The sequence below is a fragment of the Myzus persicae genome, unplaced genomic scaffold, assembly GCF_001856785.1.
Source record: "Myzus persicae strain clone G006 unplaced genomic scaffold, MPER_G0061.0, whole genome shotgun sequence".
NCBI classification, from domain to species: domain Eukaryota; kingdom Metazoa; phylum Arthropoda; class Insecta; order Hemiptera; family Aphididae; genus Myzus; species Myzus persicae.
This window is the reverse complement of record NW_019104026.1, coordinates 89,979-107,952: the sequence shown is the minus strand read 5'-3', so window position 1 is coordinate 107,952 and position 17,974 is coordinate 89,979. Positions and strand designations below refer to the sequence as shown.

Below are 17,974 nucleotides of genomic sequence, written 5' to 3'. Positions count from 1 at the left end.
TAATTTTGAATAATTAATGTATTAGGTATGTCCGTAAACCTAAACAGTTTAAGCGTATACAAACATCTTTCCACTAGAACCTATATTATGACTAAATATATTCAACATTTTTTGAAAGTTTACTGCTATATTGATTGTGTTGAATAAAATAATAATAATTAAAAGTTGTGAAGTTATAGTATTATCATCTTATATTAAATTGGTGTAGTAAGTACTGCTGCAGATGTGAAAAAAGCACATTTTAAATCGTGGTAAATAGTAATAACTAATAAGTAATAAGTTATTCGCATTTGATGAATTTTATAGTTATTATTTAAATTATTGTTTAGTTGTATAAATATCATATTTAATTACAGATTGAAAATTAAAATTGTTTAAAAATATATTTATATAATGTTCCTATTTGTCTGTAAGCAGATCAGAAGTTAAATGACATCTTGTGCGTTCACAGCTATCCATTTGAGGTACGAAGTGACTTTTGTGTAAACACCGGGGTATCCGACTTCTCCACAACTAATACCCCAAGACACTACTCCAACATTAGTCCATTTTCCATCTTGTCTTTGCATTAACAGCGGACCACCAGAATCACCCTGAAAAAAATTGTGATTGTAATTATATTATTATAAGTATAAAATTTAAAAAATGTTTTGAAGTACCAAACAGGAATCTTTGCCCCCTTCAAATGATGCAGCACAAAGATTTGTTTTGAAAATTGGTTGTGAAAATGCTGAAACGCACTGGTCATGTTCCCATATTGGTATTGCCACTTCTTGGAGAACGTTACTGACTTCACCACCAAAAACTGTTTGGCCCCAACCTAATTAATAATTATGAAGTTAATTAATGACACAGTTGTAATCTGTAGGTATATATTTTGTACATATTTGAGATGCCTCATTGCGAGATATTCCTTAGTGGGTGTTAGGTGATGCAATCATTTGTTTATAAATTAAAATAAAAAATGACATATAATAACTGCTTTAGCCTATAGAATGTAAAGAATTGGAAATTAATGTTTAAAAAGTTCATATCAAATTATTTAGAGTGAAGTTCTAGGGAAGGGGTTGTCTCCTTGACCCCATGCATCAGCCTTTGTATGGGAGCAATGCTTAAAAATAATTGAGTGTATTATAATATCTTTTATTATATCTAACCTAACTTACTAATATCTAGTAATTATATTGTTTAAAAATAGTTTTCTTTTCCATTCTCATGCTTACCAGCAACAACAGCAGTTTTTTTATACACTTCCATGTTTGTTTTAGGCAAACAAATAGGCCGAATAAACGAATTGTAAATTGTAGGTCTATTTAACCTCAATATGGCGATGTCATTGGCATGTGTAGCTTGATCATAGTCTGGATGTATTCTTATATCTGTTACTCTGTAGTCAATGTATTGTGTCTCATTATTTGAGGTAAAATCGTACTCACCGAGTCTAACAACAAAATTTTGTTTTGTAAATCTGAAAAATATATGTACAAAGTTAAATGTGATATCGTATTGGTCGTAATGCAACATATTGAAAAATTAAAATATCTAACATTTTTTCTAGACTTCACAATATAATCACCATTTAGCAATAGCATAAGAATTATTAATTACAATAACATCACTATTACAAATCATTATTATGATGATTAAATTTTTATTTAAGCAGCTTTGCTAACAATTGGCTGTAGATCAACAATTTAAGGAACTTGTGAAAGAAAAAAAAAATAATCTGAAGCAGTTTCGTAGCCAGGATATTTTTTCTTGAGGGGGGGGGGCTAAGGTTTAAGCCCTAAAGCTCCCCCACCCCTAGCTACGGCAATGATCTTATACGTTAAATGAAGACCATATAATGCCATATATAATTAATACACAATATTTCAACTAACATTTTTGCTATTTATTTAATTTTCTATCAACTTAGAAATACTTTTTAAAACAATGAGCAGCAGTCAATACAAATCGCCGATTAAGTAATGCCCCACCGCAGAAATTCATATAGTTTGTTGTCTCTAAAAACACAGCCATCCATGGCCAATCACTGGCTTTGGCATTTTGCACTTTTGTAATTTTGGATATAGACTTAGTGTTTTGTCCACATTCCAGTTCTTCCACTAACGGTTTTATGGGTTCTGGTGCTGCTCTATCTAGAACTTTGTCCAAGTCTGATTCATCGTCGTCATTAGTCATTCTTCTATCTCTTTTTGACCGAATAACTTTGTCCACAGGGCAGCAAAAACTCTTTGATCTGAGTAAAAAAAAAGAAAATTATAATGTTTTATTTTAGAGTCAAAAATGTTATTCTAAACTAGAAAGTTAGAACAAGAGTGATATTATGAAAATGGTCTATTGCCTTAATAAAGAAAATTTAACATTGTTACATTGGGATGACCAATATGGCATGTCTCTTTTGGAATTGAACTGTTGTTTTTTTGAGAGTCCCAAAAGCTTTAGAACAGGACTTTTGGGCCTTTTTTTAAAAAAAAAAAAATGGTACTGTTGTAATCCCATTATCTCCATATTTCAATGTATGTGTACAGGTGTACTTTGTACTTTCTAGGGTCAACTGTTTTCACAAGGCTTGCCCCCAAATATGGTCGAACCAGCTTAGATTATTCTTTAAAGAATAACACAAGTGGGTATCCAGTATCCACCTACATATAATATTTTTTCACCATCATAAGGGGTAGCAATGATAAATATACCTATTATGTTTTATTAAACGGTAGGCAGTAGGCTCCTACATTATAAACTATAAATTAATTAGGTATCAGGATATTTGAGTGCCCAGAACATCGTTGATATTAATTGTCAGGATAATCGGTGTTCTACTGTATTTCAGAATTAAGCAATAAAGAAAATTAACTAAAAAATATCCTTCAATCAGTGTAACACCAAATTATTAAAAATATTCATAGCAATATTTGACCTAGGTCCTATGAAAAGTTATTTAAGATTAACTGCTGTACATATTGTATTGTTGGTAACTTTAAAATTTGAATTATGTTTTAACTTATAATATTATATGTATTATCTAAAAATGCTTGTTATTTAAAATATTTAATGGCCGCAGTTGCCAAGGATTATCTGAAAAAAACAACTACACATATTTACTGGCTAGTGGTATTATAGTTGTTCAATGAAAAAATACTTACACTTGTAAAATAGCATAATGCTTTATGTAGGTAATTATTTATTATTATATGTATTTTCTATATTTTATTTTATTTTATTTAGTATCAAAATATCTTTAGTTGAGATTTTTGCCAATCTTATAATACAGATTGTAACAGTATACCTACCCACTTATTTAGTTATTTTATTAACTACAATTACAGTAGGCAATAAGTAACAATTTATTAAAATATTTAATTAGTTTTTAATTTTACAAAGGTATCATTTTTAAAGGTTAAAAATATAGTTTATGATCTAAGTAGGTATATAACATTCTGCCATTCATGACTATGAAACAAAGCAAAATTGCCTACTTAATTAAGTTGCATTATAATTTATAGTGCCTTGAGAACAAGGACATAAGACAAAGTAATTTATTCGTTTCACTCCACACTGTCTAGTAGGTACGTAACTTGCTAATATTTTAACAGCTTAAAAAAACGAATTGAATGTTATTCAACATTTGATGCACACAGCTATGAAAGCTGTAAAAAGTATTTTTATATAAACTCATATTAACATAAATAAAAATTAAGCAACAAACAATGTGTGTGCTTTATTATAAGTTATAAAATAATAGGTTAGGCTAAGTTACATTCAAATTTTTTTTTATGAAGTGTAGGTACTGAGTTTTTATTTAAAACTAATATTCTTATATTGTTATACTTCTAAATACAGTAGTTTTAAATTTATCATGTTCCGTATATACTATTTATGGGTTTTAAATTAATTTTAATTTTAATGTAGAGTAGGTGGGTAGGTACTTACAATTCATTTCCCAAACCACATTTTGGTCTTTTTTCTGGTCCCAAGTTTATGTCACAAAATTCGAACCCAGAAACACATTCTGTGTCTTGCCGGCATACTTGAACACTCTAAACCGATCAAAGTTTATCTTATATTATTAAGAATATCATTTATAGATTAATATTAATTATTAGCCAATAAGTTTACCGCCACTATAATAATATTATGGCTGTAATTACCCGACTTGTGTCCTTTTCAAGTTTAACCCGTACCAGCTGACCTGATACAAATAATAATAATTAATAGAAATATTATAGCAACAACTGTGCAGTGCACAATAATTCTTATTTTGAATTATGTTCTTCGATATGACGTAGGTATATATTATAATATTGTGTAGGAAAAATGTACCTGCGGCTGCGTGAAAACCAACGACGAGCAAAGCGTACAGCGGCAACGAGTAAACGTCAACATTTTTCATTAATAACATTTTGGAACGATATGACTTGATCGTTGTTTATTCTACTCGGCGACAATAATGCGTTTCGTTAAGCATAGCGTTCATGGTACGTACTCTTCGAAAACGTACGTACGAGTGTGATGTCATCGGGACGATAATAATATTTTAATATTATTTTATGTTAATAGTTAATGGGAGTAAAAATACACGCGTCATTATATGCTGGGCTAAAAAACCGGTTTCTGTGTCTCACTTCCCTGGTTTCGCCAAAACAGAAGCCGGCAATACAAAAATACAGACCAAGTATGGTACGACGTACTACTCGGATGAGCTCTATGGACCGGTCGTTGTGACAATAATAATATTATTGTTTAATATATTGCGTGTAAAAATAGGTATAGGTATTTAAATATGACGTACAACCTGCGTAGACATAATATTATGTCCGTTTCGTACCCAGTCGGTCATCGAGGAGCTTTTCGTCGGGACTGTGCGGTTAGTAATTTTATTTATTTTGATTTTATTGCAATTATTACTGCATTTTAAAGTAAAAAGCAAAAATCGCTCGAAATGTGTCCCTACTCCACTTTGATCGTTATTGATTATGTAACATAATTGCACACCACTGCTGCTATTATTATTATGGGCTTTTATGTTATGCCAATCGTTATTCTATTACATGAAAAAAAATGTATACACTTATGATTTAAACTGTAACAAATCGTGTAAACCGTAAATAATTTTACATCAAATATACATCTATTAAAATTATAATTAAAATCTAACAAAACTTAACAACCTATGTATTCAAATTTTGAAAGTTTATAATTCTAGGGAAAAAAACAGAAAAATTCATGCTCGTAGCCAACATATTTAAAACATTTATTTGGAATTTTGGATCATTTAGAGCTATGTTTTTCAACATTCTGAGCGGTGCGATAAATGTAATGATTTTTTGTTGATGTGTGCTTTTTTTTTGTCCACACAATTTGTGGTCAAAATAATGCTTCGATTTTAAACTTCTGTTTCTATTATGGTGGGAAAGTGACTCTATTGAGTTGGTACTTTTGAGAGGATATAATTAAAAATTCTTAAGCATTGGAAAAAATTCAAAAAAGAAAAAGTTCTACACAATAAAATGTTCAAAATATTTTTGACTCCTTTTAAGTAAGTTATTAGTAGGCATAAGACAATTTTGAATTGTATTTATTTATTTATTTAAAAAAAAATTAAAAATTGAATACAATATAGGATCCTCGTATTATTAAGTTGTTATAAATGTAATTTACAAATAAATAAATCTTAAATTAACAATAATTTCTTATGAGCGTTTAAAGTTCAATTTTTGTTGACATTGGATATTAACTCAAAAATTAACTTTTTAACCTCCAAACATTAATTTAATCATTTTCTATACATGATACAATTTTCAAAATATTTTTGCTCCTTTTTGGTTATTNATGGAACACGTGTGTGTTTGTTTGGCAGAATTTCTAGTGGGCACCCGTAGGTTTCTGCCATACCCGGTTGGGGGATGGCGGCCTCTCTCTCCAGACACCGTGACTGCCCGGAGAGAAGTGCCACCCGTGACCGAGATTCGAACCGGCGACGGTGCGCGTTGCGACCGACGCGTTATCCACTCGGCCACTCCGTCCCCCTTATGGGCATTTTTAATAGTTTAATTTTTTAATATAAATATAAATATCTACCAACAATTTATTTTTCGTTGGGTTAAAATGCTTGCAAATGTAATATAAAGTTCCTCATAAGTTGTTATTTCAGCAATTTAAAAATATTAAAGATACATGACCATACATAAGTACTTTAATGTTATAGGGGCAACCCGTATATTTAGTAATAAATAAATAATTAAATAGCCACGATTGTTGACAATTGAGTTATGACTTATGCCTTATGGCTTATGGTAAATATGGAACTCGTCTAAAAATAATGACATACAATTTTTTTTTTTAGCATTCATTACCAACTCCCCAATGGTTTCGTGGCTGTGACCAAACATACAGCTGATAATAGGAATATGTTTGTCTGAAGTTTGGCATATATATTGCATAGTTTAAATGCAGCCTTAGTTTAATAGTACTCCTAATAATAAATATTACATTAATATTCAATAAATAATATACTGAGTAAAACAAAAGTTGAAAATTGAAATAATGTTATTGAGCAAATTCTGAGCCATTATTTAATCAAATAATTCGTAAAATAGTAATGACCAGAAGCAGTTCAGTCCTTTCTATATCTATCGAATTGAGAAAATAGTTTAAACTTCGCCACGCCTTCATGGCATTGGATTTAATAATGGATCTCATATCTCATAAAGTAAGTACTTCATTAACTCGACAGAGTTGTAGACTATTAGACATTATTATGTCCAACACAATGATATGGGACTTGCAGAATTTTCAGAATAACTACGTAATATAGAAATTGATAGCTCAACTCCCGAGAGTTTGGAATATTCGTAACTTAATATAATAACTCAAACTTCTCAGCGCGGTTATCATAATATAGAAGTTATTAATTAGTTACGATTTTCAAAAATTAGTGAACCCGTGTTGGTGAGAAGTAGGTTTCTAAGTATAATACAGTTTGACATAAATATTAGGATATTCTTGACGTGTCCGCGGTTTTTTTTAAATGTATTAAATTTGGTGCTTCTGCATGAGTACATGGCTAAATGGTATACTAGCTAAATTGTATTAGATTTCATTATCGATGCTGGTAATGCCATCCAATATCTCCATCTATCTATGCTGACAGGGTTAATCAAATCTGAATTAAAAATTTCCGTCATTTGAGCTCAGATAAGTGACTACAAAGGATAAAACGTAATCATTTAAAATTAAATGCATTCAGAATTGATGGAATGTTAACGAAGTCGAGTGCGTGTGTTGAACACAAGAATAATTATAAGGTGCAAACTTATATTATTATCTTTGATCATAGTGTTCAGTACAGACGAAGTGGCAAACTTACAGTTATAGAGGTGTAAAATATATAGATATTCGCATTTTGATAAACTCTTGTAATTGTTTAGTTATTTTGGTACACATGTCATGGTTAATTATAAATTGAAAGTTAAACATTTAAAGTTAACACATATTATATAATATTTCTAATGGTAAAACCGAAAAGCTGCATTAAAGTACTGCAGCTGCTGAAGCTAAAATTACACGATTTAAGATTTCTTAAATAATCTAGTAATACAAGTAATAACTAAAAAGTTATTCGAGATTTGATAAAATATAATCATTACTTAAATTATTGTTTATAGTTGTTTTGATATACATATTAGTGGTTAATTATGGATTAAAAGTTAAAATTGTTTATGAGCTTGAATAATATTCCTATTTGTCCTGATGGCACGGCAGGTCAGTAGTTAAATGACATCTTGTGCGTTCACAGCTATCCATTTGAGGTACGAAGTGACTTTTGTGTAAACTCCGGGAATTCCAATTCCTCCACATTTAATGCCCCAAGACACTACTCCGGCATTAGTCCATTTTCCATCATGTCTTTGCATTAACAGTGGACCACCGGAATCGCCCTGAAATAGTGATGGTACGTTTGAAATGTTTGATATTGTTATAAGATGTATATGAGATACAAAAATAATATTATGTTTCTTTGTACCAAACACGAATCTTTGCCCCCTTCATACGACGCAGCACAAAGATTTGTTCTGGATATTGGTTGGGAAAAAGCTGAAACGCACTGGTCATGATCCCATATCGGTACTGTCACTTCTTGGAGAACGTTACTCACTTTACCACCGTACACTGTTTGGCCCCAACCTAATTAATAATTATGAAGTAAATTAGTTAACACTGTAGCTGTAATCTTTAAGTGTACATTTTGTACATCTTTTGGATACTTTATTGCGGGACATTCGTCTTCCAGAGTGGGCAATGAAAATGGTTTTAAGTAGGTAACAGGAATATTTTTTTGGTTTTAATTCATCAAATATTCCTGCTATGTAAAAATATATAATACATTTTCCATTGAATCTAACCGACCGATTATTTAAAATCTTAATAGCAGACGATGTGGGGTACATAATAATGTGATATTAGAATAATATATCTTTTAAAAAATTTACTTGTACAGGTACTCAGAATTCAAATAATAGTTACATACAATTTTAAAAATCATTATCGTCAGAGTTCTCACCGGCCACGACGGCATTTCTATTGTACACTTCCATGTTTGTTTTAGGCAAGCAAATGGGTCGAATAAACGAATTGTAAATTGTAGGTCTGTTCAACCTTACTATGGCGATGTCATTGGCGTGCGTAGCATGATCATAGTCTGGATGTAATCTAATATCTGTGACTCTGTAGTCAATGTATTGTGTCTCGTTATCAGTGGTGAAATCGTATTCACCAAGCCTAACAACAACATTTTCTTTAGAATATCTGAAAAATATAGGTTCACTGTTAAATACGATGCTTCGACCACATTGTATGAATTTTTTTTTAATAAACAAGTACCTATATAAAGACATTTATAGCGATGCTCAATTATATTTATACTCAACGTTTAGGTTAGGTAATAAAATGATGAAATGGTTTTCATATCAATCTAATTGTAGTTCGATTTGTATTATATTAAATATGATACCCATATTATTATACTGATACCCATATTTATTATTACAATATGAAGACGGTATAATACAATGATTAATAAGCAATATTTTATATAGCATTATTTTATATTATTTACTTAATTTTTTATGAATTTAATTAGAAATACATGATAAAGCAATGAGCAGCAGTCAACACAAATCGTCGATTAAGTAATACTCCACCGCAGAAATTCATATAGTTTGTCGTCTCTAAAAACACAGCCATCCATGGCCAATCATTGGCTTCAGCGTTTTGCACATTCATGTTGTTGGATAAAGACTTAGTGTTTTGTCCACATTCCGGTTCTTCGGGCAATGGTTTAATAGGCTCTGGTGCTGGTAAATCTAGAATTTTGTCCAAGTCTGATTCTTCATTATCGGTAGTCATAATTTTTTCTGTATTTAGCCGGATGACTTTATTGACAGGGCAGCAAAAGCCCATTGGTCTGAGTAAAATAAAATATATAATACACGATTTTAGAATCAAAAATGCTTTTTTAGATAGATAGAAAAACATGTGATATTATGCAAGCGCTGGTTCATCGTATGTACGGCTAAAAAAAAGGGAGAGGAATGATGGAGCACCAGCAGAACCAGTGTAAATCACCAACAGTCTGCTTCTGCTGAAATAAATGAACTACAAATCCTTTACTCAAATACTTTACTCAAATCCCTAATACGCAACAGCGAAACATCAATACTATTCATAAGACTTTTTAACTAAGGTACGAACATTTGTTTAATACTTATAACTGTATTTACGTCTGTAAATATTTGAAATAACTTTAAAATTAAAATTATTGTTCATAACACTGTCTAAATATATCTTCTTGTAATTTTAAAATGGCCTCAGGTGCCGATTTTATAATGATTAAATTTAAATACATACATATAGCTCATAATCTAAGACGTGTACATATATAACTTTGCTACATACCAATAAAGCATTAAAAAATTGGTAATAAATTAAATAATACCTACAACAGCCATACATTTTACTGGTGAAATTATAATGCCTCGAAAACAAGGATGCTGGACATTTATTCTTTTATACTCTGCAATTCTCAACGTAATATATTAAAAGCTCTAAATAACAAATTGAAATTTGTTGAACGTTTCTTACAAAGCTGTAGAAAGTATTTTTCTATATAAATTCATGAAAATAATTTTCAAAATTAAATAACAAAAAAAAATTGGATTTTTAAATAATATTATAGTTTCTAAACAATATACCTATATTCAAAAATATATTTGAAAATATATATTTATAAATATACTACATTTAAAAATAATATATTATTAAAGATATTTTTTAAATGCACATTTTTATTCAATTATTATTTCAATTATTATTATTATTGCAAACTCTAAAATGCTTCGTAATATTTACATATTTTCTAAAGTGTGATAAACATTATGTTTATACAACATTTATATGAATTCACAAGTTCATATAATAAGTGTATTTTTAAACAGAGAATACTATTACAGCTAAAAAATATATTACATTTTAAAACGGTTCCTACATTTAGTAATAATAAATTTCCGAGTTTTGATAATTTTTTTTTACAATAATAGTAAATGTATTACACTACTTTTATAATATTTATGATTTTGAATAAGTATGAATTTTAGTGTATTTTACTCACAGTTCATTTCCCAAACTACATTTTTGTTGATTTTGTGGTTCCAAATGTACATCACATTCGAACCTAAAAACACATTCTGTGTTTTGGCGGCATATTTGATCTCCCTAAAACAATTAAAAGTGATAAAATCATAAGTATATTATTATAATTTATATTTTATACAAACTAGTCAATGAGTTTAATCGTCATACAAATTATATTACAATCATTACCTGCTGTCTCCTGTTCTTTTCTTATCTGGTCCTTACCAGTTGACCTGATAACAATGACGGTTATAATTAATAAATTAATCGACTACAATGAACAATTATTTTGAATTAAATTTTATAAATATTCGTGTAATTGTGCATAAAAAAACTACCTTCAGTGGCGCAAAGACCGACGACGAGGAATATGCTTAGTGGTAACAAGTAAACGTCAATTTTTTTTAATAGTAACATTTTAAAACAATAAGTTGTTCGTTGTTTTCATCTCAGGAACAATGTGTTTTGTTAAATAGGTATGGCGTTCATAATGCGAGCTCTTTAAAAATGTATGAACGAATGTGATGTCATGGGAATATAGGTAATAATAATGACGAATAATCATTTGTTATTGGGATAGTAAAAATAAACGCATTTAGTCAATCGTTCAAAATGTATCTCCCCACAACGTGACTTCAACACGACTTTTATCGTTTGATAATACTATTGCATACCACTGGCCACTGCTACACAGATACGGACTGTCAGGCGTATTGACTATAGTTATTCTGTTATAAAAAAAAAAAAAAAAACTGAAATAAAAAATATAAGTAGGTACATGATATTCAGCAAACAAAGCAGTGTTCACACATACAATATATAATCGAAATTATAATTGGACTGTATCAACGTTTAACAATTTTTTTTTTAATTAAAAAAAAATAGAAAAATATAGGCTCCTATGACAAATGTTATGCAAAATGTTTAGTTTGTATGCACACATTTAGCTACATCTATTCGGCATAAATATATAATTGACCGAAACGGACATTATTGGATTTTAAAAACTGAATGGGTAGCACATCTCATATGTCATCGTGAATAATACAAAATGAGTTTCTTAAATGAATTCATGAATTCATGATGTATTAAACATTTAAACGATAAACAACTTTTTATTTAGGTATACACAAAAATAAAAAAGTCACCAAAAACACACACTGGAAGTGTTTTTTCGTATAGTAATATTGCCGTCGTATACTTTTAGAAATTGTGTATAAAATGCAGGTAGCAGTATTCCAAACGATAAAAGTGGAAAAGTCACTTGGTCTGAAGATATAAATTTTATTATTTTCAGCGATCAATTTCAACCGGTGCATCGCGATATCGTGGCATATATAATGCACGAGTGCATAATTTACACATCGCATTAATTTTGTTGCGAGGACGTTTAAATTATTTATGCTAAAATCATAAGTTTTCAATCATTTCGGCTGTAAAACAAATTAGGCACAGGTAATCAAGTGGATAATTTTAATGGATTCGGTAAGTTAACTACACAATATTACAAAACTATTATAATTTATTTAATGACGTGCGATGGCACTGATTATGTAACTATACTTACTTGTTTAAGTAATAAGTGTAGATAATATTATTTTTTTTTTAGTTTTCACTAAACATTATCAGCTCCGTGATGATTTCGTAGCAGTGACCAAACATACAGCTTACATAGACACATGGTGTTAATTTATGCGAATTTTCGCATATTACGTGTATACTGCTAAGGTGAATTTCTCAGTTTAAATTATTGTACCCAATAATAAATATCATTTTAATATTCAATAGGTAAATACATAATGTTATGTAGTAATATAAAAGTAGTAAATCAAAATAATATTGCAGAGTCATTAAATTGAAATGAATAAATTTTAAAATTATGATATTATAACCCGAAACAACTGAAACAATTAATTCTTCCTTGTCTCGAAAATTAAAATCATTATGATTTCAGGGCATTGGATTTATTTAAGTATGTCATTTCATTAAGAAGGTATTTCATCAATTCATCACAGTTGAGTAGTTGACATAATAACTCAATGATGTTATGTAACGTGTCGTGTTTTCAGAATATAACTATACTGTGCATATCGATAGCCCAACTATAGAGAGTTCGAAATATTCGACATTTACTATTAATAATACAAAATCCTCAGTCTAATTAATGAAAATTACCAATAATTAGGTAGGATTAGGGTAACCTAGCCCCACTTTTATGTTATCTACCTGAGATGGTGAGAATTAAATAAAATACTGATGGACACAAACTTAAAGGAATGGCGTATGATGCATACACTCAAATTAGCTTATAGATGATGCAATACAATTCATCACATTTTTTAGTAGGTATGTCTTTTACCTGTTTTGTTATAATATTGTTACTACACTTGAAAATATTTCAAGCAAAATTAGCAAAATTAGCAAAACACTTGTATAGAATAATTCATAAAGTATAACGTAAACACTAGTATATTAATACCTATAAATGTACAACAACACATCGGTACCTGCAATTTATTGAATATTTTTTTTTATTGATACTATTTGAGACCATAAACGACACGAAACTATATCGATAAAAGAAATAATTAATAAATATTTTTTGCTTTTGAAAATATAAAATAGCACACAGGTACATAGGTGCATTGTTAAAAAATACTTACACTGTTTTCAAAATGTGCTGTGCTGAAATTATTTTTATAGGAAGGCGATTTGGGACTTTCGTATCAATCAATATAAAGTACCTAACCTACCATACACGATTTTCTATTTGATCACCAATTTTTTTTTTTTTTTAATAACAGACACAAACGTATGTCGATTCCACTCGAGTTCAGCACGGGGCGTTGGTTAGCTCTGGGAAAAGAATTGTGCGAAGGGCTGACGAAGGAAAAAAAAATAACCTCTAGAGTAGTATTAATATACACACACTGATATCATACACAGGGTATAAAATACTTTTGGTTTTTATTGCGGCACTGCTGCCATAATAAGATGTCATTATGTTTTTGTTGCCTCGCATGGCATACAACAATATGCAGTAAAAATCATAGAGGTACGGTATTTCGAATAACAAAGCCATGTATGCTAAAAAAACATTATAATACGAGTTTTCAAACGCAGAAATAACATTTTTGTTTTAGTTTTAAAATTGGTATTTTATATTGTGAAGTCGATGTTTAAAATATTTAAATTTTCTTCAAAACGTTTTAAGCCACGTAATTTAAAAAAAAAAATGTCCACAAGCTACGTCGGTATAAAGATTGCTTTTTTATTAATATATATATATTGACTAATATGTATATATACTTGTCCTTTGGGGTCCTTGAGCTCTTCATTAAGACCACTATGATCAATACTGATATGCAAAATAAAATAATTAAGCATTAGAACGAACGAAAACCGTTTTTTTTTTTTGTTTAAACTTTATAGTATGTATACACCTTAAAATGTATTTTCCCGAAAAGAATAAAGTCATTAATCTTTTGAAAAAAATACTTAACACAACACTAGCGTTTTATTTTCCAACGTCTTTGCGGCCCAACTACAATATACGTTTAATTAGGCCCCGAAGCTAGAAAAGGTCTGCACGCACTCACACAGTACAGGTACATGATAATATATGTATATGATGTATATTATTACCATGAGTGCGTTTACAACAAACGGTTCAAGTTAAAACAACAATATGATGTTAATTAAAGACATTTAAAAAAAAAAAAAAACAACTGGTCGGCCAAATCATTGCGTTCCTCACCGAATATAACAATATGCAGACTCGGTACACGATCACGATAAGTACAATAATATTACATCTATAGAATGTTATTTTAACGCGCGGCGTGTACAGTAAATTCCTTCAGATGGCGTGTATAATTGCATATTATATTATGTCGTATAAGGATATAGGCAAGTCGAAAATTTTCTACGCGTCTGCGGGTACACAGAAGTTCAAATAGGACATAGAAAATAATATAACTCATCGAACAGTTATTATAAACTTTTGCGCGCGCATCTACAATTCAGTATACAACGGGTTAGACAAGAGCTGCTAAATAATAATGTACAACTAATTGGCTGTTTGGACCGTAATGAATCGAATTCACAGGTCAATCGAAGCGATTCCGTTTTTATTTGCCGTTGATTAGGCTGCTAATCAAAAATAATAAATATGTTTTCCCAATTAGTTCACGGCGGCGGCGGCGCTGCGTTACACCCAAACGACAAAATCGATGCACAACTATAGGTTAGGTACCCAATAATCAGTAACATGAATCTTCGACGATTTAACAGTGTTGAGACCAGTATATAGAAGAAGTGGAGCAGTCAGGAATTTTAAGGGTTGGAAATAACCAGTATTATGTGTAAATATGTAAATAATGTTATTTCTTTGTCTTATTTTTAACTTATTAATACTATAACGTCAACGTCATAACACCGTACTGTATTAATTTATGGCAACCTAAATATAAATAGATGTTTAAAAACAAGTTTTATATATTATAAATTTTGAAAATTAGATTTAAACTAAACAATATTATACTATAACAGTAAGTTATAAATTAGATTGTAGTGTAATATCAACTTGGTAATCACAATAAAACTTAACTATTTCTTAAAATATCAATGTGGTTTACAGTCCATATTAAGTAAGTTCTGGCAACTGTAATTTTCATACATTTTTAGATTTACATAAAACTTAAGTTTGTTTTAATATTTGCAGCTCACTAGATAATACCTAATATTACATAAATTTATAATATTGTATACACATGGTCACATGTTTTTAATAAATTAAAACATGTGTCAATAACTTACATATTATTTTGTCATAACAGTATATTCCTGATAAAATAAACTATTTATAATAATACAGCACTGATCAATAAAAACTTTTAAAAACCGCTGTGTAAATTGTTAGATAATTTATTACTTGTCTGTTTTTATTATGTATTTGTTGTACACGTGTAAAAGTACGTCATATTTTATCGTAGATGTTCATAATAATAACTACATTAAATTTATCATTTAAATGTGTAATTAAAAAAAAAGTTGATATAACTCAAACAGTATTTTTTTAAAACTAATTAAACACAAAAGCATTATCAAGTTAATGAGTATTAAAACAATATCAAATAATATCATAGTATCATATGTTCATTCGAGATTAAAACTTCGTTCTTCTATTATAGGTAAGCAATCATTTAAATTTATATCATAAAAATAACATGATGATTTATATCAGAAGCGTGGCAAGGATGTTGCTGGGGGTGGGGTGAGGGGGGTATGATAATATTTTGTTATATTGTGAAATGCAACAATAGTAACTTGCATCATTTTTATGGGGCGTCTAACTCTATTTTATATCGGTATAACCATAGATTGGAGTTCCCTAATCTGTGGTATAAGATAATATTTGAGCTAAATTTTTACAATAGGTATATACAATTCAATGATTATGGGGTGACTCCTATGAAAACGGTTTGCTTCTACCTTATGTTTATATATTACAAACAGTGGTATCAGTGGACAGTGTTGACCTTAATTTTCGTTTGATAATAAAGTTATAAATACTCTGAATTTTGGAATTTTTAAGTATGGATACGAAAGTGCTTGATTTCAAATAGTTTTTTTATAACGTTCAAGAGGCGCCTCGTAGTGATACAAACTTCAATTTTTTTTTTAAACGTGATTCAACTTTTTTTGCCGAAAATTTTGAAGTAGATGATGGTTTTTTTAAAATGTCTATGTATCTAAATCAAAATTCGAACGAGTGGTTTCGAGTTATTAAAATATATACATCTAAGAATAATATTGTATTAATAACCAAAATAGTACTTTAAAATGGTTTTACAACAATACAAATATATATAGTACGAGTACTTAATCGCGTACATATTTTATAAATTATATAATGTTGATGGATTGATTTAATTAATATAATATTTTAAAACCGTAATGGCCCCCATATTTTTCAAAAGCATATTATAATTATTCCTTAGAACACAATGTTAAATAAATCAAAACTACTCGTTCAAATTTCGATTCACATGTTTACCTCAAATTCTTCACGAAAGTCATCCGCTTTACAATTTACAGGAAAATTGTGATTCGATAAAATAGTTTATACTTTTTTAAAATTTACTAATCACCTAGCATTGGCAAGAAAACAAAACGATTAGTGAATTTAAAAATCGTTTTATACGATTTAAATTTTTAAATTATTAAAAAAAAGTTAAAAATAATACTCATAACGTTTTTGGCCGTATGCATTAATTTCTATTTTTTTCTTTTTATATTTTTAAATTTAATAATATTTCATCATACAAATATTTTTTCATGTTTATTGTAATCTTTCATCGTCCCTGTTTATGCTGATACACAGCATATATTATAATATTATTATTATTATACACGAAAAATAAAAATAATAAAACTCCGTACTGCTGTCATAGTGTTGTGTACTCATGTTTACTTAACAGTATGTGTACTACTAAAAATACAATAAACATGCTACACACACACATGGTGACATGGATATTATAATGATAAGATAAATACGCCCAGCAGACACTCAGAAATGGGTTCTGCAAATACTCGTCAATCGTGATAATATTTAATACAGTCATTTGCAAAATAATAATTATCACTATTGTTATTAGACTTCGGTATAGTATTGAAGTGAACTAATAAACTATGATCCACTAATATAGGCATTTGTATACATTTGATGTTATACTATTATGTACCTATTGTACCTACGGTATCATTAGTACAGTAATGCGACTTCGGGAAAACAAAATTTAAAAAAAAAATCATCATAATATGAACGATGACATATTATACAATAGAAAAATAACGTTCGGGACTTGTTTTTTTGTGGTACGATGTACCTATGCAGATAACATTATAATATATTGTTATTAGGAGATCTGAGATAGGTAATACCCGCCTATTACTGTTATGTACGATTTTTAGGTCATACACACCATGATCACAACTGCTGCATTGTATATTTTATAAAACACAATATGTATAATTTACCTTTTATGTCATTTTTGATTTACCTGTATAATACATTTATTTTACGATCACTGCAGATTTAAAATTTATGTGACTGTTGAAAATTTTATTACGTGTTGTTCAATGTCGTTTCAGAAAAAACAAAATATTATTCATTGTGACATGATATCACTTAGACGATCATCTCGAAATTATTTTACGAAACTTTAAATGATTTTAATCGAATGGTTTACGTACATGCCACATACATGTAAAA

At 29.3% G+C, this 17,974-nt stretch overlaps 1 protein-coding gene across 1 annotated transcript; it reads right to left on the bottom strand.

Moving 5' to 3' along the window:
• Positions 1-11,258, bottom strand: LOC111037753 (serine protease persephone-like). The gene is made up of 14 exons (XM_022320501.1): positions 11,034-11,258; positions 10,885-10,928; positions 10,673-10,776; positions 9,152-9,469; positions 8,567-8,811; positions 8,030-8,190; positions 7,778-7,943; positions 4,327-4,428; positions 4,155-4,195; positions 3,937-4,043; positions 1,925-2,242; positions 1,224-1,468; positions 660-820; positions 1-593 (listed from the first exon to the last, which is right to left on the bottom strand). Exons 4-14 carry the CDS (start codon positions 9,463-9,465, stop codon positions 426-428), a joined length of 2,028 nt encoding a protein of 675 aa, XP_022176193.1. The 5' UTR covers positions 9,466-9,469; positions 10,673-10,776; positions 10,885-10,928; positions 11,034-11,258; the 3' UTR covers positions 1-425.
• Between the last annotated feature and the right edge of the window lie 6,716 nt (positions 11,259-17,974).